The sequence below is a fragment of the Gopherus flavomarginatus genome, chromosome 1, assembly GCF_025201925.1.
Source record: "Gopherus flavomarginatus isolate rGopFla2 chromosome 1, rGopFla2.mat.asm, whole genome shotgun sequence".
NCBI lineage: Eukaryota > Metazoa > Chordata > Testudines > Testudinidae > Gopherus > Gopherus flavomarginatus.
In genome coordinates, this window is record NC_066617.1 from 265,233,406 (window position 1) to 265,256,696 (window position 23,291).

General features: G+C 41.6%; 2 protein-coding genes across 2 annotated transcripts in view; one reads left to right on the forward strand and one right to left on the reverse strand.

Annotated features, from left to right (window-relative positions):
• Positions 1–14,503, forward strand: part of EFNB2 (ephrin B2) — a 53,247-nt gene extending 38,744 nt beyond the window's left edge. The window contains exons 3-5 of the mRNA XM_050950782.1: positions 8,516–8,608; positions 9,354–9,467; positions 10,974–14,503. Of these exons, the coding sequence (XP_050806739.1) occupies positions 8,516–8,608; positions 9,354–9,467; positions 10,974–11,356 (590 nt within the window). The 3' untranslated portion in view covers positions 11,357–14,503. The remainder of the gene's footprint in view (positions 1–8,515; positions 8,609–9,353; positions 9,468–10,973) is intronic.
• Positions 14,504–18,718: 4,215 nt separating this feature from the next.
• Positions 18,719–21,158, reverse strand: LOC127050114 (uncharacterized). Its single transcript, XM_050951644.1, has 2 exons — positions 20,663–21,158; positions 18,719–19,682 (listed from the first exon to the last, which is right to left on the reverse strand). Exons 1-2 carry the CDS (start codon positions 21,057–21,059, stop codon positions 19,441–19,443), a joined length of 639 nt encoding a protein of 212 aa, XP_050807601.1. The 5' UTR covers positions 21,060–21,158; the 3' UTR covers positions 18,719–19,440.
• Between the last annotated feature and the right edge of the window lie 2,133 nt (positions 21,159–23,291).

Here is a 23,291-nt window from a genome sequence, read left to right on the forward strand (position 1 = left end):
CTTCTTATTACTGTTGGATCTACAGTTGGCTTTTTTTTTATTGCTACTCTTGGGTTTTTCTGTTCCTTTTTCTATCTTCAAAAATAGCATCGAGTGAAAGCTGGATAAGAGATTTATAGGGTTTTGATTTTATTTAACTCTAATTGTAAGAACCCATATGTCAAAGGCCTAGATAGTGACTTAAGGCACAGTTCTGAGCAAGAGGTGGCACAGAATTCACTAACCCAGGAGTATCCCTAGGAGGCTTTGTACCTCAACTAGATCTTTCTAAGTCATAATTCCTTTCCTGCTTTGCCTTACTCTGGCCTACATCAGCAGCAAATTACAACAACCTCTGTGTCTGCAATGTCTCCTTTGTGCTGTTCCTCACGCTAGGTGGCTGCAGAGCCCAGGCTGCACCTGTTCCCCCACCCAATTTCTCAAAGGGAGGAAACAAGCACTCAGCCATGAGCGCTTGCTCATCTCTGCGTGCCCAGACACAAGGTCTGAGAAGGCAGCGCTGGCATGTTGAGAATGGGTGTGATTTTACTTCCTTCGGTGAGTGGGTGTAATCCATGTCATAATCCAGCCCTGAAGTAAATTGGTTACAAAGTTTTTTAGGCCAAAGGACATGTCACTAATGTGGCCTATTTTGAAGCTTAAAAAGCATGGAAGTATTTGTAACCGTGACAGATATAAAGGTAATTGTGACAGATACAAAGGCCTAAAACTTTGTTGTAGTAGCATTTTCCTAGAAGTAATGGTGGTGGAGTTTTTAATTTTGTACTGTATGTCTTTAAAAGTGAATGAGCCTTGATTTTTGTGACTTTGCCTTCATTTCTAATCCCTTTGTGAATGAAAAACTATATAGAGGCACAAATCCAGAAGCTTAATTCTCCATCTGATTAGAGCAAAGTCACCAACCTGATTGGTTGAAAACAGCCAAAGATCCATGGAACGGCTTAGCCTCCTGGGAGGCTGAGTAATAACAATCAAATGAAGACATATTAAAATGTAATATTACTTCCTCTCCATGGGGACTGTATAAAAATCATAGCCAGGAACTATTCTTGTCTGCTGATTCTGTTTCAGTCACTGATTCCCTGCCTCTGCATTTATGGCTAATGCATTTCACACAATAAACAGGGATTGTGAAGTTTTGAAAGCAAATAAATGTGAAAGATCAAGCACTGATTTATGACTTCCAGTGGCTTTTTATGTATTTTAAACCACAGAAGGCAGAACTAGAACTGGATGCTTTGGTCTGAATAATTTCATCACCTCTCATGTCAAATCGGGATATATTGAGAATGTATTTTACAATTACTGAATAGATGCATTTCACGTCCCAAAAGCAAGAATTAGTCAGGTCTCTTTAACTGCCATTTCTTAAAAATCCAGTGACAAAAATCCACAAAACACTTTGAGCCCAACCCTGTATTCCTTGCACTCTGACAACTCCTGTGAACTTCAAGTAATTCTGGCTCAGGCCACTAGTATAGTGCTCAAACATCAATTTCAGTTTATTGCTGAAAACATGTTAGTCTTAAACTTTGAACAGGAACAGTTGGGATTCAGAGAGATTTAGGCATCTGTTTGTTTGTTTAAAGGTTGGGTATAGGCTCTTGCTTACCAACTGCCGCATTCTGTTTCTGAGTGTCATCAACAGAAGTTTTGCCATTGACTTCAGAGGAGCATGACTGGACTTCAGAAGCTCAGATGCACCTGTGTCATCCAAGCGGGGGAGGGAGGAGTAATGAATGCTATTTTATCCAGTTAGCACTGTTGTGCTTATTTTCAGTTTACTGGAAGATACTAGTGACACGATTTAAAAAACATAGAGCCCAATCCCGAATACACACCTTTGAGCAACTTTGTTTAAGGATGTACATTTTTGCAGGATTATATAGTTTTTCTGATGATGAATGTGACTGGTTGCCTGGGATAGACTACACTGAGAATGCCACATTCAGGACAGACTGCAAGAAAGTAGGCTGACAGTCCCCCAGAACTGGTGGTTTATTCTGTAATTAGATTCACCAAACCAAAGGTGCTTCTGTAGTTAACCACACTGGTTAACCAGAAGCCACACAAAGTCCCCTTTCAGCATTCCAGTCCTTGGTTCCCATCCAGACAAACAGGTCTAAATATAGTAAGAGGTTTCTGAAAACCCAGTTCACCATGTATGAGGTTCTGCCACTCCCAAGGGATCAGACACATGTCCCTTAGGTCAATATAAATCTCAGATGTTAGCCAAATATCATGTTGTCAGCCAATCCTTAGTAAACTAACTAGAGATTTTATTAACAAAAGGGAAGAAGAGAGTTATTGAATGGTTAAGGAATCATATACATAAAAGTGATTTTCAGTGTTCATAGATCAGGATCATAGCAATAATGGAATAGATTGCTGGCTTGTAAAAGTGTCTCTGGTAACTTCCAAAAGATTGGAAAGTCCTCAGTCCATAGTTCAGAATACTCCTTTTTAATTGTAAATCCACAATCCAAAGAATTGGAGCAGAAATGAGGGAAAATGAAGATGTCTCAGGTGTCTTTTATATCCTCTGACTAGGGTAGGTGCCTGGTTTTTGACTGGAAAGTCTGGTAAAAAAGGGGGACTTGGCAGTGTCCAGTCAGATGTACTGACCGGACATCAAAAGTCTGATTACCATGTGGGGGGAGGCACTGGGTCATCAACCTGTGCCAGCCCCTGCTCAGCCGGGGCTGCCTTCTACCAGCATCTTGTGAGCAGGCAGGCGTCAGGCTGCAGCTCCTGTCTCAGTTCCAGAGCAGAGGGAGCCCAACAGGGGTGGTGGGGAGGTGGAGAGGATTGAGTGACAAGGATGGGGTGGGAGAGGGAGGAGAGCAGCGAGTGATGGGGGGAAGGCGAGAGGAATGAGCAGAGCGGGGCCTTGAAGGAAAAGGCAGAGCAGGGGCAGGGCCTCAAGAGAAGAGATGGAGCAGTGGTGGGGACTTGGGGGAAGAAGCAATGTGAGGCAGGGTCTCAAGGGAAGATACGCAGCAGCAGGTGGGGCCTTAGGGGGAAGAGGCCGACCAGGGGGGTCCAGTTTTTAGTAATTAGAAAGTTGGCAACCCTACCTCTGCCACATGCATGGAAATTTACTGTCCCAGTCAAAGCCCATAGACGCTGAGTATGGAAAGCTACTGACAAAGATGGAGTCTGAGGTCACATGTTTGCATCACACGCTCTTACATGTTTTGCTGAATCACAGGGGTGGCCATTGGCTCCTTGCTGTCTGAGGCATTCTCAGAAAGAGCTTTCTGAAGAATGAATTCATAATGGCCCATCAACCTTGAATAGCTTATTAGACTCATAGACTTTAACGCAGGTCACAGAATCTCACCCACCCACTCCTGTAATAAACCCCTAACCTATGTCTGAGCTATTGAAGTCCTCAAATCATGGTTTAAAGACTTGAAGGTGCAGCGAATCCTCCAGCAAGTGACCCCTTCCCCACGCTGCCGAGGAAGGCAAAAAAGAAAACCAAACTCCAGGGCCTCTGCCAATCTGTCCTGGAGGAAGATTCCTTCCTGTCCCCAAATATGGCGATCCGCTAAACCCTGAGCATGTGGGCAAGACACACCAGCCAGACACCCAGGAAAGGATTCTCTGTAGTAACTCAGATCCCACCCTATCTAACATCCCATCACAGACCATTGGGCATATTTACCGCTACTAATCAAAGATCAATTAATTGCCAAAATTGGGCTATCCCATCATACCATCCCCTCCATAAACTTATCAAGCTTAGTCTTGAAGCCAGATATGTCTTTTGCCCCCACTACTCCCCTTGAAAGGCTGTTCCAGAACTTCACTCCTCTGATGGTTAGAAACCTTTGTCTAATTTCAAGTCTAAACTTCCTGATGGCCAGTTTATATTCATTCGTTCTTGTATTCATTTATTCATAATGGGCTGGCGAGTCTGAAGGTAAACTATGGCTCTGTCTACACTAGAGATCTTACAGCTGCACTGATGCAGCTGAGCTGCTGTAAGAGCTCCTGTGTAGCTGGTCTATGCTGGTGGGACAGAGCTCGCCTGTCGACATAATTAAACCACTCCCCAGTGAGGGGCAGTAGCTATGTCAATGGGAGGGTGTCTCCCGCTGACTTAGCGATGTCCACACCAGCGCTTCTGTCAGTGTAACTTATATCGGTCAAGAGTTGTGTTTTTTCACACCTACGAATAACTTAAGTTTTACTGACAAAAGTGCTAGTGAAGGCATTGTCATAAACCTAGTCCCAGATTTGGACCTTAGCGTCCAAAATATGGGGGTTAGCATGAAAACCTCCAAGCTTAGTTACCAGCTTGGACCTGGTAAAGCTGCCACCACCCAAAAAATTAGAGTGTTTTGGGGCACTCTGGTCCCCACAAAAACCTTCCCTGGGGACCCCAAGACCCAAATCCCTTGAGTCTCACAACAAAGGGAAATAAACCTTTTCCCTTCCCCCCTCCAGGTGTTCCTGGAGAGATACACAGAAGCAAACTCCGTGAATCTAAGCAGAGGGAGTCCACCCTCCCCCGTTTCCAGCCTGGAAACACAAGCACTTCCCTCTTCACCCAGAGGGAATGCAAAGTCAGGCTAGTAAATCTAACACACACAGATTTCCCCCTGACTTCTTCCTCCCACCAATTCCCTGGTGAGCTGCAGACTCAATTCCCTGGAGTTCCCCACTAAAGAAAAACTCCAACAGGTCTTAAAAGAAAGCTTTATATAAAAAGAAAGAAAAAAACATAAAAATGGTCTCTCTGTATTAAGGTGACAAATACAGGGTCATTTGCTTAAAAGAATATTGAATAAACAGCCTTATTCAAAAAGAATACAATTCAAAGCACTCCAGCAACTATAGACATGTAAATACAAAAAAATATATAAATCACTATCTGATCTTTTGTACTTACAACTGGGAAACAGAAGATTAGAAAGCAGGAAACAGAAATCACTTCTCATAGCTGAGAGAGAGTAGGCAGAAGACCAAGAACAAAGGACTCACACACAAACTTCCCTCCACCCAGAGTTGAAAAAATCCTGTTTCCTGATTGGTCCTCTGGTCAGGTGCTTCAGATACTTATTTCCAGGTGAAAGAGATGTTAACCCTTAGCTATCTGTGTCACCCCAAGAACAAAAACACCTGAGATACAAATACCTAGCCAATATTCATAACTCCAGATACAGTGATGATACATGGATTTAACCAGCATAATCATACTCGACAGATTGTAACTTTTCCATTGACACCTGACATGATACACTTTGTACAAGATTTGTTGCAATTGTATAACAGTGGTAGGAACAATGATACAAATGGTCATCTTCAAGCATACTGCATCATGGTCAGCATGTAACTAGAACCTAATAAACTTTCTTCTTAGCATGACAACAGGCTGTCAGATAAAATATTTGGAGCAAATGCTTCTAAAGCAGATCAAGCCAAGGAATAGAAAATGCACATTCTTTTTTTAAATAAACTGAGTGGAGAGTTTAAGATTTTGGTTCAATATTTTATAAACACACAAATCTCAGATTAGCAAGTGCACTTTAAAATATAGTTAATTATTTTTGTGATTTCATGATCATTACCTTTAATAATATCACAGTAAAAACCTTTATTAATTATTTTAAAAAATTCTTAGGAATCAGGATGCAACATTAATGTAATTAGAACTCCAGGAACAGGGTTACCCACCTGAAGTGTGTGTGTGTGTGTAATGGAGGAGGTTTAGAACGCTGGAGGTGTAATTTTCACTCAGAGATCAAATATAAAGACAGCTGCAAGTGTTCTAGGAATATTTTGCACTAGGTCCCTTGTTTGACTTCTGCATACTAAGCTTTTGACAGAAAAGAGTGTTTTCTCTGGTATACTATGTTATTTTTCTCTCTCAGTGAAAATCCTTCATCTTCCTGAATCTTAAAACTGTTTAAAACTGCCCCTTCTTCCTCCCCACACACTGGAATATGTGAGGTGATATCTTGACAGCCATAATGAAATTTTTCAAATAATTTTCTCCACCAGCCTTGACTAATTGTTAGTTTAATTAAGGGGAGAAGTTGCTTTGCCACTGGAATATACTTCACTGAATACTCCTCCTTCCACAGGATACGGTGTTTTCTCCCCTAAACTATAACATCAGCTTTCAGAAAACCCCTTGAAGGACTGTGGAAAAAGTGAATACTCCTGTAAATTCATTCATCCAGCATCAAAGCTATGGAAGCATTCTTTTAGTAAGCAAGCAAGGCAGTTCGAACTCTGAAAAGCACACATCAGCTTTATTGTAATATTGGGCTATCTTGATCGAGACCGGGCATTTGTAATAGTTTTGCATTCCTATTGCCATCTTACTTTCCTTGTATTAGACTGGGATTAAACTGTGGGTCTTCTAATATTATTTTGGTCTCTGACAGTGTAGGTTAAATCAGACAAATTTTTAAAGGATACTGATATTGAGAAGGGGCTGTACTCTAATCAATTAGAATCTGAAAAAGTGGAGTTTAAAGTGATTGTGAATCCCTGTAGCCTAGATATAAAAAACAAAAAACAAAACTCACAAACAAAAAAACCAGAATAAAGTCAATGTTTATTAGCTGTACTCTTAGCTGATGCTCAGTTTTGATATTTCTATTTACTACTTTTTTTCCTGTCCTTGTGCCCTGTACATTGGCAAATAGGTCATAAAAAACACTTTCAGCAAAGACACATTTGATTTATGTCCAGAACTAGTTCTTAGTATTGATTTTTTTTCCCTCTGGAAAACAAAACAAAAAACCTCAAAACTATATGTCTCCATTATTTTCTGAGTCTGGCAATGCAATGGCACGTTTCAGATCTGCTTTTATCTTAAATTACTTATCGTGGTGTGGGTTGTTGGGTTTTATTTTTTTCATTTTGAAAACTTTTTAAAAGAAAAGATTAGAAATAAAAACAAACTGAAGTTTCAATAACTTTCTTTGTGATGATTGTGCAGTCAGGGAGAGGAAAACAAGATTAGTTGAAGAGGGGGGGAAAAATGGGGGGGCCCAAATATAAGGAAAGGAAAGTATAGGAGAAGGAGTAATAAGTTGGAAATGTTATGTGGGGCAGGAGGGAACAGGTTACTCACAAAAGAAGCAGAAGTGGAAAAAAAACAAACAGTGGATCACAGGGTAGGAAGGTAGGTTCAGTGGAAAGGGTGTATAGCTAAGGAGAAGATTAAAGCAGAAAAAATATTAACATGGGCTGGGAAGACACTGTGAAGGAAGTAGGAAATACACATAAGCTATATTAAAAGCAAATCCCAGAGGAAGCTGAAAGGGGAGGGGAAGGGGAACTGAAAACAAAGAGCTGGACAGTGTGAGGCACTTGCTGAATTAGGTCCTCCGATGAAACGACTGAGTCTAGAGGAAGAAAAATGCTGTTTAATATAAGCAGTCCATGGGAATCCCAACAAGTAATACAACTGGTATCTGTTATTTTTTTTTTTGCACTAGGTGTTCTGGTATCAGTATGTGTGTGTTTGGGGAAATAAAGGAAAATGGACAAAACACTCATACAAATCATGAAATGAAGTAGATTTAGAATCATCCCCACTATTAAATACTGCATTGTTGTTAATGTATCTGGTTAATCTGCAGTATTATCTGTCAGGAGCATATTTATAAAGATGAGGCTAGTAAAGGATGCAATACGTTGTAGTCCTAAGAATACAATACAGTATAGTATTAATGTAGCATGGAAGAAAACTGATCTCCTCCTCTCCCCCTGAATATTGGCGATAGAGTAAAATCACGTAGACTCTGACTTGATTTGTATGAGTTCCCGAAGTGAGTTGTGCTTCATACACAAATCAGATTGCAATACCAGCTAGCAGTTAGTTGCAAGTGGGTATGTGGAGTTCAAGCAAGCATACAGATAAGAAAGAACAATTTAAACTTGGGGAGACACTAATTTGTTTGTAGAAGCTGAAAGGTTTCTGTTGAAGTAGAACAGTTTTTAAAAGCCTTAAGAAAAATAAGATTGTATTTAAAAAAAATAAAATACTGTTTTCCAGCTAGTGTGGAACCTCAGATTTCACCTTGTCTTTTGTATGTGTACATTTCCTTAAACAGGAGATCTGTCACAGAGGAAGCAGGTGTACTGTGGTGATTATTATGATGTTGCTTTAAAAAAAAAAAGTGAATTAAGTACTTTGCTGCTTTGAGCCTGGCAGGGCTTCTTTTTCAGCTGACTCCATTACCTTTATTTGGAAGGTGATGCCATTTCATCCAAGGGCATAATAGAAAGTCAGTCAATTGTGCACAGAAGAAAAAGTGGGTGAGTAAATTTGAAACCTGATAACTCATTCCAGCGTTTGTATATAATGTATGACTTACCGATGTATTCATTCTTTTGGCTTTCAACATTTCACAGCTTTTCCTAGGTCAACCTGAGCAACAAGAACAGATTCCAGTAGATTAAAGGAATCCCTGTTTTCAGGCATGCATATTCACATCACTTTGCCTACTGATTTCCTGAAATCTTTTTTTGTTTTTCTTTTAATCAGCAACATCAAATGGGTCATTAGAGGGCCTGGATAACCAGGAGGGAGGGGTGTGCCAGACAAAAGCCATGAAGATCCTCATGAAAGTTGGACAAGGTAAAGACCATCTGCTGTTTCATGAAATCACTTTGATCAGTCTCCGTACCCCATTTAGTGTGCAGGCTTCTTTTAATAGCATAGAACAGAGTGCTAACTGACTCTAGTTTGGTCATTCTTCCCTTAGATTTTGAGAGCAAAGCCTATTTTCTGTACCTAAGCTACTGACAGATTTCTACAAGAGGAGCGCTAGTGTAATAAGATCTCTTTATTGTAGAGCTCTCTAGAAGGGAAGGACAGCCAGTAATAATGCATTTCAGTCGTTTTTATTTTTATTTTAAAAACAAAACCACAACTTCACAGTTCATAATTATTTGGAATAAATGAAAGGAGGGAAGCTAATGTTTCTATAGTTTTTTTGTTATGAATTCTAACTACAGAAGAGGTTTTTGTTCATTGTCTCTTTATATATAGATAACCTATTGGGCAGAAAGAAAGAATTATTCTTCTAAATAGAAATTGGTTTAGGAGTCACTCAACTTGCTCAGTTAAACTGAAATGTCATCTGCAAAGCTTTTCTAGCCAATTACAGGAATCCCTATAGTTTCTGCAGATGGCTTCACAATCTAAACCTCTGAAAAAATCAATTTTGCTTTAAAAGGAAAATTATATTCTTCTCTCTCATAGCCCTTTGCATAAAGAATCTTCTGTTCAAAGCTAGTCCTATCTCATGATATATAGCAGCCTTATAAAGCTTAATATCTTCAGTTGTCTCAATTGAAATCAATCATTTTCTTCTGTACAGATCCCAATTCTGCTGGATCATCCCGTAATACTGATCCAACTAAACGTCCTGAACAAGAAGCTGGTACCAATGGAAAAAGCTCCACAACGAGTCCATTTGTAAAGGATAATTCAGGTACACATCAGGATTTTTTGGTCTTGGGAAGTGCCATTTTAAGGGATTTTTTCCATTCCTTTCATCATTATTTTAGCACTGGAATTTGTTAAAAGGAAATATTTGCATAGTGAGATCAAACAAAAATGTGCTCTGATGCATCAGTGGATGGTAGCTAGAAGCTGTACATTTTGACTAGTGCGCATATTGCCCCATCCCATTTTGCAGTTGGAGTAAATTACATCTTCTAAGAAAATCATTCATTTTCAGGAAAGTTTTTGGGTAGTAGTTTCTCTGAATAGCTTTACAGTGGTAAGTGCTGACTTATGTTTAGTATCCTGGCAGATGAGAGAATATTTCTCTCTCTTCCTGTCTGATACATTATCAAGTGGTTCTCAACAGCCATTTGTAAGGTTTATTTTAACGCATGTATAATTAATGCTCTAATCTCTTATCTGATAAAGTCTACGAATGACTAATTGATCCTAAATTTTAAAAGGTTTTTTAAAAATGTATCTTTTTAATTTGAGGAACTCATGGTCTTCAGACCAATATCTTCAAACTGCTTTAAGTGAACAAAAAAGATAAACAAGGTCACTGTGAAAGATAGCAAATTTAGAATATTACAAAGCCAAACTAATTATCAGTCGACTCTGGGTTTCACCAATGGCTTCAAGTCTGTCTTCACTGGCTACATTATTTGCTATCCTGCTAATGAATCTTTGAGTTGGCAGTTGTCGAGTAGGCGTCAGCAATTTTGTGCTAAGGTTATTGTAGGCAGAGTTGATAGTTATGAGATTTTAGCATCCACAGCATTATTGCATCTGGAACTGAGTATCAAGGGAGGGAAGTTATTTCAAACTTTCTAAGTAAGAATTCATTGAATTCTTGTAACAAACTGATAATGCGATGATGCCATGCACTCAGCAGGCTATTCAGAGTGAGAGGTTTTTTCTGCCTTCCAAATGTATTTTTTTTAAATAAATGTAATTTAAATAATAAAAACTAGTTGCATAATAAACATTTTACCCATTTCCCCTGCTGCCTGCAGCTTCCTTGTTTCATTAGTAAGCAAAATACGTAGACAGAATCCGTGGTTTAATTTAAACTAGGATCTGAAAGAGAAAGTAGCAACACTAAGATACCAAAGTGTCAGCTGTCCCGAGATTTACCCTTTCCCTGTTTGCTGCCTTGAGCTGGCCGGCATCTGTTAAAAGATGCAGAATGTATCAAAGGCAGCCTTGTCAGTCCCAGGCCTTGCTGCTGATGGATGATGATATATGAAAAGAAAACAATGCGGTTTTGGAGCAGCATAAAAGTAAGACCTACAGACACAAAGTCTTGTTTAATATTGATTGCTGACTTCAGCTGTTTGCATTTAGCTACCTAACAGGGTAATTGGTTTGTCAAAGTTTAGCTGCCAGTTAATTCTTCCAGTCCTGCTGAGTCTTCACATTTTTAAGTTAAGCACCATAAAATGGTCACAGGACAGTGATAACTTTCCTCTGTGTTTTCCTCTCTTTCTAGGATCCAGTACAGATGGCAGCAAGGCTGGACATTCCAGTATACTTGGTTCAGAGGTGGCCTTATTTGCAGGGATTGCATCAGGGTGCATCATTTTCATCGTCATCATCATCACTTTGGTGGTTCTTTTATTGAAGTACCGGAGAAGACACAGGAAGCATTCACCCCAGCACACTACAACTCTGTCACTTAGTACGTTAGCCACCCCAAAACGTAGTGGCAACAACAATGGGTCTGAGCCAAGTGACATTATCATTCCTCTAAGGACTGCAGACAGTGTTTTTTGCCCTCACTATGAAAAGGTCAGTGGAGACTATGGACATCCAGTGTATATAGTTCAAGAGATGCCTCCTCAGAGTCCAGCAAACATTTATTACAAAGTCTGACAAACTGTGGTACCTTTGAGTTACAGAGGAAACTTACTGGTCAGATGCTTTCTGTTGGGGTTTATGATGACCCCCTTGTGCACTAGTATTGACTCAGGCACGAGGGGAAAAGGCAACACCCTTTTCTCAGAGAGCCTTCTTGAGCTGGACAGCTTATCTAGTCTGTAGAATTCCTGTCTCAGTGAACAAACATTCACTAAAAGCTGGAAGACTTTCCGTAGAAGATACCCATTCTCTGATTGCTGTATTCTTGTTACATTCATCATCCTCGAAGCCATGTGCTGCAGGCATCCAGGCACGTACAAAAGCCAAGGGAAGATGGAGTGATTTGTGGACGTTTAATAGTTCTAGGCATCCTGGCAAGGTGCTCTAGGATATCAGGCTTGAAATGCAATCTTACAACTTTTTGTGTCTCTCTCTCTCAGTGCAGACTGGATTTGTCACACAGACCTCGGCATCTAAGTAAGACTTTTAAATTCTCTTGCTTTTAGTCCGTCACTGTTACATTTATTTCTGTTATCCAGGGTTCTGCCATCCTTCACATAAGATTTCCATTCACTCCACCTCCTGCATCACTAATGGAACATTAACATTTGGAGTGCCATGCTCCATGCATCTGCTACAGCAGCCTCTCTCGAATGGGTAATACATTTATAGAAACTGTGTTTGCTAATAAGGAGCTTTCCAGCCAAAAGTTAGGCTGTCAGTGAAGTCAAGACCAGGATTGGACAGTGGCAGGGAAGGGCTGACTGCAATTGCAGTTGAATGCTGCTGCCTCTGAAATAGAAGCCCGAAAGAAACATAATTTAGGTAGCACAGCACTTTGGTGTGCTAAGTTTTAAGAGGCAGGTAGGAGACACAACATGCACAGTGGATTAGGGCTGCACTTGAAGGAGTTCACAGTTATCGAATAGCAATGTGCAGAAAAAAATAGTACCTTCAATACAGTAGGACAAAGGGGTATTGTTAGTAAATGAAGAGGCCTGGAGGACAAGACAATAGTAGGCCGCTGATGATGTATTAGGGCAGAACTGTTGTGGTACTGGCAATAAGATATACAGCTTGGACGCTGTCGCAAAATCATAGTCTGCTTTGGATGACTTTTAAGCAGACTCAGCTGCTATACTTATCACATTTTACTAAACACAGGGAAAGCATTTAAGAAAATAGCGGAGAGCCAAATCTGACCGAGATGATTATAAGCCAAAGGGTCAAAAGAGCAGTAATTCCATCACCAGTGGAGTTATTAAATACATTCTCAGCTCTCCAAATAGAACAGGATTTTGTTTCTGATTGAGCCTTTTGACTCTTTGGTTTATGGTAGGGCTGTCCCTGCACAGTGCAGTGTAGGTACGGTGACTGACACAGCAGTTCATTGGTGCTCTGTTTCAAAGTTAAAGCACATATGGAAAACCTCTTACCATAAGGATAAAGTAAATTATGACACTGAGAGGGAGAAGGATGATATGACTTATTTATAATAGGTGTATAGAACACAAGGAATATAAAGTGAAAGATTGTTTTTCTAATATATATTTTGAGATTGCACAGAATCTACACCAGAAGATGTGAAATTAATTTGTGGCAATTAAATGGTCTTAATTTCTCAGCGTTACAAAATAAAAATAACAATTGGATGACTGCTTGTGGGAAAAAAAAATTTCATTCCAAAAATAACAATAATGAGCGCAAAAACAAAAATAACAAAGCCCTGTAAAGGCGTCTCATATAACCATAGACTAGGAAACACAAGCCCAGAAATCCAGGAAATCAATGTTACTGAATCATATATTTTACAATGACAAGATGTTCCGGCATTTATTTTCTGTGTTGTGTTTTCCCTTGCCTTATGGACTGAAGTGTTCTGTAGATTTCAGCAGGTGACACAGATGGGGAGTTTCAGGTTAAAGTTTTTCTGCTTTAGCATGTTTTTTCCCCCACATTCCCCACGCTGAACAACAACAACGAAAAGAATCCTACTTTTTATGTGCTATGCAAAATAGACATCTTTAACGTGGTCATGTTACTATGGTAACACTTTGCTTTCAGAATCGGAAAGAAAATGTAGCAACAGCATTTTAAGGTTCTCAAACCTCCAGCGAGCACCTGCAAAAAAATGAACTGTCATAGAAATGATTACTCTCTCTATTTCCTGAACCTGAAAATGATGTTGGTCAAAAAGGAGAGGAAAAAAGAAAAGAAAAAAAAAGCCTGGTTCTGTGGAAGGTTACCATGGTGACTACAGTACTATGTAATTTTTTGCAACAACTCCTCCTTTCTGTGAATCCATCCATACAAGATTTTCTTGTAAGTCATTAAGATTTTATTTTGAAGGAGAGGGAGAAAGGGGAAAAGGAAAAAGGCATAGTGAATCTGATTTTAATTAAATCAAGTGTATGTTTCATCAGTTGGCTACATTCTGGTTATGTACTAAACTGTGAAAAAAAATCAGATGAATTGATGAAGAGCAACCTGCAACTAATTGAAAAAATGTACTGTGCTTCTGTTTTGTGTTTGGTGCAGCATTATGACAATCTACCAACTGTTCCTTTATTTGACGTTGGTTCAGCTTTGAAAAGTTACTGTAAATGCCTTGCTTGTATTATCATCCCTAGTCACTCGACTTGGAATTTGCACCATCATGTCTAAGTGAAGATGCTGTAAATAGGTTCAGATTTACTGTATATGGATTTGGGGTGTTACAGTAGCCTTATTCACCTTTTTAAATAAAAAAAGATACACACGAAAACAAGATAGAAATGGCTTTTCTTAACCAGATTGTGTATATAGAGCAACGTTGGTTTTTTATAAAGTCTAAGCAAGATGTTTTGTATAAAATTTGAATTTTGCAATGTATTTAGCTACAGCTTGTTTAAAGGCAGTGTCATTCCCCTTTGCACTGTATTGAGAAAAAAATGGATAAAAGGTTGCCAAATTGCTGCATATTTGTGCTGTAAGTGTGTACCATGAATATTTATTTAAGAATTTCTTTGTCCAGTTTGTAAGTAACACAGTATTATGCTTGAGTTATAAATAATTTTCTTTCTTTCTTTTTTCTTTTTTTAACTAGCCTGTCATAGGTTTGAAATCTGTTTTAATTCCACATTGCAATTAGCCCCCAGAAAATGAAAAATTACGAAAATCACATTCCACGTGTGTTTCAAATTGAATTTGTTCTTAAAAAAATAAAATATTTTTTCCTATGGAAATCTTGCCTTCTAAGTATTTTCTTTAGTTTTTGATTATTTATTTTTTCCTTTTTGTTAGTTTTATTTTTCTTTTTTTTTTTAAAAAAAAACTCTCCACAGCTACTAGTGATTTATAGGGAGAACTTAAGTCTACTTTTGTTTCAAATTAGGGCCCTGATCCTGCAACCTGATTCGTATTGGCTGATCATTATGCCCACATGGAGCCCCAGTGAAGTCAGTGGGTGCCATTAAGGCATAGAGGCCTACTAACATGTATCAGCTTGCAGAGCGAGGACCAGGTGTCTGACCTGTAGACACTTAACTTAAAGCCAGCGGGATTTCTCAGTGTCCCAGTGCTCCCAATACTTATGTACATGTTTAACTTTACTATCGGTGAGTAGTCCTAGTGAAATCAATGGGACTATTCATGTTAATAAAGTTAAAGTGCATAAGATTTCCCAGGATTGGGTCCTATGAAATACAAGCTAACACAAGCCTTAATACAGAATATATGGATGTGCTGCTCTATAATTTTCACTTAAACAACTGACACCCACATTTAACAAATACTGTCATTTTTTTCCACAAAGCCCAGTCACCATGAAAGCACATAATTTGAACAATCATATGTAGAGTAATATATGGGGAGGTCTGAGGAGGAGAAAGATGCCTTTGTCACTTTAACAATTGATGCCAAGTTGTCTTAAGAGTTTCCACTCGAGAAAGGCAGCTAGTTATTCATCGCTTTTGGTCGTGTAATTCCCATTTGTCAAATTATTTGTCTTTGCTGAATAATCAAGGAAAGAATTGCTGACAGGTGAAAAGCAAACTTACAGGTGAAGCATGAGATGCACTAACACTTTTTTTATACTGGACTTGAGGGAAGCCTAGAGAATGTCAGTGACTTTAATTTGCTGTGCCATAGACTCCCTATATGACCTTGAGCCAGTCTCTTGGGCCCTGCTCCAGCAAAGCACTTAAGCATATGTATAGCTAAGCATGTGAGTAGTCCCATTGATTTCTCAGGCAAGTCACCTGGGCCTGATCCTATAAAATCTTATGCATGTAGATGACTTTATTTGGGACTACTCGTGCTTAAAGTTACTGGGATGCTTTGCTGCCCAAAGGCTTTAGTCTCCCCTCTCCACTCCCTAGTTATATATGGGGTTAACAATATTTCACTATCTTACTAGGGTATCATGAGAGTATACATTCACCATTGGGAGGTGCTGAGTTACTCTGCTGATGTGGTGGGGGGGCATATCAATAAACAGATAGACACTCCATTCAGTCTGTTACATTTCTTCTGGTGAATGGTATGTGCCTTATAGAAGTACACCCAACATAAAGCTGCAGACTTAGCCCATCTTTTATAACATGCAGAGAAAAAAAATGTACTTGCATTTTTGCAGTGCTGCTGACACTGCTCTATTAATTATCAAACAAGCACAAAATCAAAATTTACTGCCCTCATTATGAAGCCTGGTTCCCCAGTAGGAGTCTGTCTGAGTCAATAGGCTCTGCTAAGTGGAAAATAAAATTATAATGTAAAGTTGTTATCCATCTAAAATGGAGTAAGAATCTATTACATGAAATATTGTCTCACAAGAGTAAGCATAGCAAAATGTTACTTCCTATGTCTGAAGTGTTCTCTTTTTTTGAACATTGCAGTGTTGCATCAATCAAATGCTCACTCAGTGAGTGACACACTTTGATTCCATGAATACTGTAAATTCCCTTTCTGCAGAAAATTTACTCATTCAAAAACTGGTGTAATAGCAACAGAAATCAGAAAAGTCAATAAAATATGGAAAATGACTTTTGAAGGATGATCTTGGTCTTTGTAGCCACCAAAGATATAATCAGAAGCAGGGAGGGGAGAGAGGGGAAGCAAACCCTGGTGTGATAAAATACAAAACACACTGGTGACACAGTTGCTACTTCACTATGAGAAGCATCAGATTGCAAGTAGGGTGATGACTTTTTGGAAAAAGAAGGGAGCTGGGAGTTGGAACTCCTTGGTTCTGTTGCCACTGACGGACTGCATGGCCTTGGCTTGTTGACTCTTCAATAGTTTGTAAAATAGTTTGTTCAGCGTGGAGGCTTCATGTTCTTCTTAGTAATTGTCAGACAGGTAATGGTGATGTTGGAAAGAAGAATGATAGGAGGTGTGGTGTTTTTCCTATTTATGCATGGAACTTCTGCCCATGCTAAAAGTGGGAACAGAGCCTAACAGCCTTGCCAAACATGGGCAAGGTTCTACTCACACATGATGGAGGTGGAGAGCAGGTCCTAAAGAAGGATGGGGTGGCGCTAAGGGGGGAAGAATCTGCTTGAGCAGTGCTGGGAATAGCAGGGAGGGGTGCAGAGAAGAATCCGTAGCTGTGAGAGCAGTGGGGAGCCAAACTTGACCTAGATGTCAGACCCAGTTCTGGGGGTAGCTGGACACAAGAGGTGCCATTGCTGATGATAATGGCTTGGTGCAGATTTTGGAAAATATGTTACAAAGCTGAACAGGACATGGTGAAAAGTGCTGACACTGGAAAGGGAAATCAGGACAGCCAGGTGATGGACAGTACTATGAGCAGGGGGGAAGCCAGGTTCTAGGTAGTTTGGCCAGTGGATACTGGGAGGAGAGAAGGAACATGCAGTTCAGAGGAGAGTGGGAACCAGCATTCAAATATGCCACAGATAGGATCAGAGTGGAAGCCAGTGGAAGAGAGAAGGTAGCCAGGAACTGGACTCAGCTGGAGTTACTAGAGATCCAAAAGCACAAGCCCCCGTGCCACTTAGGGTATGTCTACACTGCGGGATTATTCCAATTTTACAGAAACTGGTTTTTTAAACAGATTGTATAAAGTCAAGTGCACGCGGCCACACTAAGCACATTAATTCAACGGTGTGCGTCCATGTACTGAGGCTAGCATCGATTTCCGGAGCATTGCATTGTGGGTAGCTATCCCATAGTCCCTGCAGTCTCCCCCGCCCATTGGAATGCTGGGTTGAGATCCCAGTGCCTGATGGAGCAAAAAACATTGCCGCTGGTCCTTCTGGGTACAGCCTCACTCCTCCCTCTGTGAAAGCAGCAGCAGCCATCCGTTTCACTCCTTTTTTCCTGGGTGAACTGTGCAGACACCATTTCACGGCAAGCATGGACCCTGCTGAGCTCAAGACAGCAATCATGGACGTTTTAAACACCTCGCGCATTCTCGTGCAGTCAATGCTGAACTGGGACCTGCAAAGCCAGGTGAGGAGGCAGTGGCTATGGCAGAGCGGCGACGAGAGTGATGAGGACATGGACACAGAATTCTGTCAAACTGCGGGTCCTGTGCTTTGAAGATCCTGCTGGTAATGGGACAGGTTCTAGCCATTGAACGCCGATTTTGGGCCCAGGAAACAAGCACAGACTGGTGGGACCACATAGTGCTGCAGGTGTGGGACAATTCTCAGTGGCTGAGAAACTTTCGCATGCATAAGGGCACTTTCATGGAACTTTGTGACTTGCTTTCCCCTGCCCTGAAGCGCCAGAATACCAAGATGAGAGCAGCCCTCACAGTTGAGAAGTGAGTGACAGTAGCCCTCTGGAAGCTTGCAATGCCAGACAGCTACCGGTCAGTTGGTAATCAATTTGGAGTAGGCAAATCTACTGTGGGGGCTGCTGTGATGCAAGTAGCCAAAGCAATCATTAAGCTGCTACTACGAAAAGTAGTGACTCTGGGAAATGTGCCGGTCATAGTGGATGGCTTTGCTGCAATGGGATTCCCTAACTGTGGTGAAGCGATAGATGGAACCCATATCCTTATCTTGGCACCGTAGCACCAGGGCACCCACTACATAAACCGCAAGGGGTACTTTTCAATGGTGCTGCAAGCACTGGTGGATCACAAGGGACTTTTCACCAACATCCACGTGGGATGGCCAGGAAGGGTTCATGACGCTCGTGTCTTCAGGAACACTACTCTGTTTAAATGGCTGCAGCAAGAGAATTACTTCCCAGACCAGAAAATAACAGTTGGGGATGTTGAAATGCCTGTCATTATCCTGGGAGCTCAGCCTACCCCTTGATGCCATGGCTCATGAAGCCATACACAGGCAGCCTGGACAGTAGTCAGAAGCTGTTCAACTACAGGCTGAGTATGTGCAAAATGGTGGTAGAATGTGCATATGGCCGTTTAAAGGCACTGGCGCACATTACTGACTCGCTCAGACCTCAGCCAAACCAATGTCCCCTTTGTTATTGCTGCTTGCTGTGTGCTGCACAATCTCTGTGAGAGTAATGGGGAGAACCTTTCTGGCGGGGTGGGAGGCTGAGGCAAATCACCTGGCCGCTGATTACGTGCAGCCAGACACCAGGGCGATTAGAAGAGCACACCAAGAAGCGGTGCACATTAGAGAAGCTTTGAAAGCCAGTTCTCCTTGATGAACCCCCCCACCCTTGATTGACTCACAGCTTGCTTTCTAAGGAAATAAAGTCACTCTCATTTAAAAATCATGTATTCTTTATTACTTAATTATAAAAAGAGGGAGAGAACTGACAAGGTAGTTCAGATGGGGTTTGGGAGGAGGATAGTAGGGAAGGAAAAGGCCACTAAAAAAATTTCATAATAATGAGAGCCTTTTCATTGGGCTGTCCACTGGGGTGGAGTGGGCGGGTGCACGGAGCCTACCTCCATGAGTTCTTACTCGTCTGGTGGGTGAGGAGGCTAAGGAACATGGTGAGGGGAGAGGGTGGCTATACAGGGGCTGCAGCGGCACTCTGTGATCCTGCTGCTGTTCCTGAAGCTCCACCATATGCTGGAGCAAGTCAGTTTGATCACGCAGCAGCCCCAGAGTTGCATCCCGCCACCGCTGATCTTTCTGCTGCCACCTGTCATCTCAGGCATCTCTCCTCTCATCTCAAGCATCTCTCCTGTCCTCACATTCATCCCTCCTGTCCTCACGTTGGTCCCTCCTGTCCTCACGGTCACTGGTATCTTTCGTGTACTTTGCTACTATGTCCTTCCACTCATTCAGATGAGCTCTTTTATTGCGGGTCACTTTCATGATTTCCGAAAACATTTCTTCTCGCCTCTTTTTTTTCCACCGCCTTATCTGAGATAGCTTTCCGGACAGAGTAGGGAGGCTTGAAAAATTTGCAGCTGCATGAGGGAGGGAAAAAAGGGAGAGAAGTATTTAAAAAGATACATTTTAGAGAACAATGGTCATACTCTTTCATGGTGAACAACACTATTCACCTTACATAGCACGTGTTTTCACTGCAAGGTCGCATTTTGCATCTTAATACTGAGTGCCTGCGGCTTTAGTGTTACAGATCACAGACGCAGGTCCGGGCAGCAGAATTCGGCTTGCATGCGGCCATGGTAAGCCATTGTCTTTCCTCTTCTGCAGCCTTCATCTATCCAGCGCCCTCCTTTCCCAAATAGCAAGCAAAGCCGTTGAGTGCTTCTTCTTTCTTGTTAACGTGCAGCAGCAGAAACCACCCCGTGGCTGATATCATGGAAGATCACTGCTAAACACCCCCCTTTCCAGCCCCCCAACCGCGTGGCTGGTAGCAGGAAAGATCCCTGCTAGCCAAACGCAGAAAAGCTCAGCGCCAATCGCCCCCGCCCCCTTGCCCCCGCTTGGCTTCCTGCAGGGAAGGATTTCTGTTAAGCCACAGGCAAACAGCCCAGTAGGAATGGCCATCTCTGTCCCCTTACTTAAATTCCTGAATTTCAACCAGGTTACCATGAACGATATCACTCTCCTGAGGATAACACAGCGAGATAAAGAACGGATGTTGCTTGAATGCCAGCAATCACCGGAACCATACGCAGCTAGGCTTTGTCATGCAATGATACCAGATTACTTGCTACATGCATGATGTGGTAAAGTGTCCTACCATGGAGGACGGAATAAAGCAGCACTGCCCAGAAACCTTCTGCAAAGGCTTTTGGAGTACCTCCAGGAGAGCTTCATGAAGATGTCCCTGGAGGATTTCTGCTCCATCCCCAGACATGTTAACAGACTTTTCCAATAACTGCACTGGCTGAGAATACATCCCAAGTCCTCAGGGCAAATTAATCATTAAAAAATGCTTGCTTTTAAACCATGTCTTATATTTACAAGGTACACTCACCAGAGGTCCCTTCCATGGCTTCATTGTCTGGGATAGTGGCTTGGGAGGGCTGGAAGGGTAATTCTGTCAGGGTGAGAAAAAGCTCTTGGCTGTTGGGGAGAACAGAGTGCTGTGTGCTCTTTATAAACTCGTCCTCCTCTTCCTCCTCATCTTCCCCGTCCGCAGAATTCTCTACCATGGCTGCGATTACCACCCCCACCTCGGAATCCATGGACAGGAGTGGGGTAGTGCTGGCGGACCCCCCTAGAAGTGCATGCAACTCAGCATAGAAGCGGCATGTTTTCGGCTCTGCCCCGGACTTTCCGTTTGCTTCTTTGGTTTTCTGGTAGGCTTGTCTGAGCTCCTTAACTTTCACACGGCACTGTACTGAGTCCCTGGTGTGGCCTCTCTGCATCATGGCCTTGGAAATTTTTTCAAATGTTTTTTCATTTTGTCTTTTGGAACGGAATTCTGTTAGCACGGAATCCTCTCCCCATACAGCGATCAGATCCAGTACCTTCTGGAGCTCTTTTTCGATTCTCAGGAGACTGCATTGTTACCTGATAAGCTCTGCGTGGTCGCCTGTGCTGATGATCTCTCCATACTGGGCAAACAGGAAATGAAATTCAAAAGTTTGCGGGGCTTTTTCTGTCTACCTGGCCAGTGCATATGACTCCAGATTGCTGTCCAGAGCAGTCAAAATGGTGCACTGTGGGATAGCTCCCGGAGGCCAATACCATCAAATTGCGGCCACACTAACCCTAATCCGACATGGCAATACTGATTTGAGCGCTACTCCCTTCGTCGAGGAGGAGTACAGAAATCGGTTTAAAGAGCCCTTTATATCGATATAAAGGGCTTCGTTGTGTGGACGGGTGCAGGATTAAATCCGTTTAACGCTGCTAAATTTGATTGAAACGCGTAGTGTAGACCAGGCCTTAGATACTGGGCCCTGTGGGGCCTGGTCTGGACAGTGTCTATGAGTACTGCCAGAATACAACTAATTAAACAAGAAGTAGGGAGGGCCTGCCTCATCTCTCCGGTCTTTGCGTATCAACTTGGGGAAAGTGATTGTGTTGTACTCTCTGGCCAGATCCTCAGCTGGTGTAAATTAATGTTGCTCAGTTTAGCATCTGGTTCAATATTCTCACAGTCCTGAATTCTACACTCATCCACAATGCTGATTGTATTATGGCACCCCGACCCCTCAATGGGGAGAGAATGCTTTGTAGAAGTGTCACTACACCTACCACTACCCTTAGTGGACTGAAAACTATATTAATAACAATGTGTTTATAAGTGATATTTAATTTCCATAATAATTGTAATTTGTATTTCACTGGACATAGACAGTAGTTTGCTACTTACTTTTATTAAAAATAGCTATTGTAGGCTGGCTTACTAGCAAATGTATAATAAAAATGGTTTAATTCAAATGTCTCTTTTCATCCTCTCAGTACAATATTTAAACTCAATTATTATGCCCCACTCTGCACCGAGAACACTACCCACCCACCAAATGGTCTGTCCCCTCTCTGCTCTGGGCATACTATCCACCACCAAATAATCTGTCACTTCAGCTCCCTGCATCCTCTGCACTAACCCAAATGGTCTGTGCCCCCTTAGTTACTTTTACAGTATCTGTTTGCTTGCACATCCTGCACTCCCAGGGTTGCCAGCTATTGCAATTTTATTATGAGTCTCATGACATCTGGTATTGTTTTAAAAGCCTTTCCTTCTGGAGTCAGGGGGTCACATGAGAATCTCAGCTCTTGTGTTTTTTTTTAATATAAATTTGTAGCTTTCCTGACTATGAAGAAACATAAGAGAACACAGATCTTGAAGCCTGAAAAGCCAGAAGGCAAATAAAAGGAACTCCAAATTTATTATTTTATAAAATCTCGTGATTCTTAAGCCCATCTAGTGATTTTGGGGAGCCTGATTCATGACTTTTGAATTTGTGAGGTTGTCACTACTGGCCATCTGTTTCTTGCATATAAGCTACTCCTCATATTTCCTTTCCCTTTCCTTCCACTCTTAAACCCCTCCCACGACCAGTGTGTGTTACGCATTCTCCTTGTGCCTGATATACAGAGGACATGAGTCCGTTACAGGCCCTAGTGACAGAACCTGGCTCTTTAGCTCTAGCTGTAAAGAATCATTCTATTATCTCTGAAGGTCCCCAGTTGAATTTTTGGTGTCTACCAAAATGGTGGTCATCTTGTATACACATTGTTATCTTCCTTCAGTCTCATTATCACATACCCTTGTGCCGTGTCCCAGTCACTTGCCCAGTATTGCCAACCCCAAGATCCTTTGGTACATGTTATGGGGCAAATCCTTCATGGACTGGCAAGGTGGGGGAGCAGGAACACTGGCCTATGTACCTTCTGATCTAAGAACCCATGCAATCAGGGTTCAAACCTACAGATCAAGTAGTAGGGTACATTTTGCTGCTGCTCTGAAAAGGAGCATCATGCATCCCCAGTTAGAGCCTGGTTGCTGATCGCAGCTAGACACGCACTTTTGCAGACCATGCTTTCTTTTGGTTGTGCTGCACAGGCCAGTGCGCTTTGTTATTCTCCTGAGGTGACATCCTGTCCTGCTGCTTCCAAAGGGGATAAAAAGCAACAAAGAGTCCTGTGGCACC

What these genes read in the sequence shown, in the direction of transcription:
- LOC127050114 (XM_050951644.1), bottom strand. Translation starts at nt 21,059, where the DNA reads ATGATGCAGAGAGGCCACACCAGGGACTCAGTACAGTGCCGTGTGAAA. An exon ending in AGCCATGGAAGGGACCTCTG is followed by an intron (nt 19,683 to 20,662) that starts GTGAGTGTACCT and finishes TCCCTCATGCAG; the next exon opens with CTGCAAATTTTTCAAGCCTC.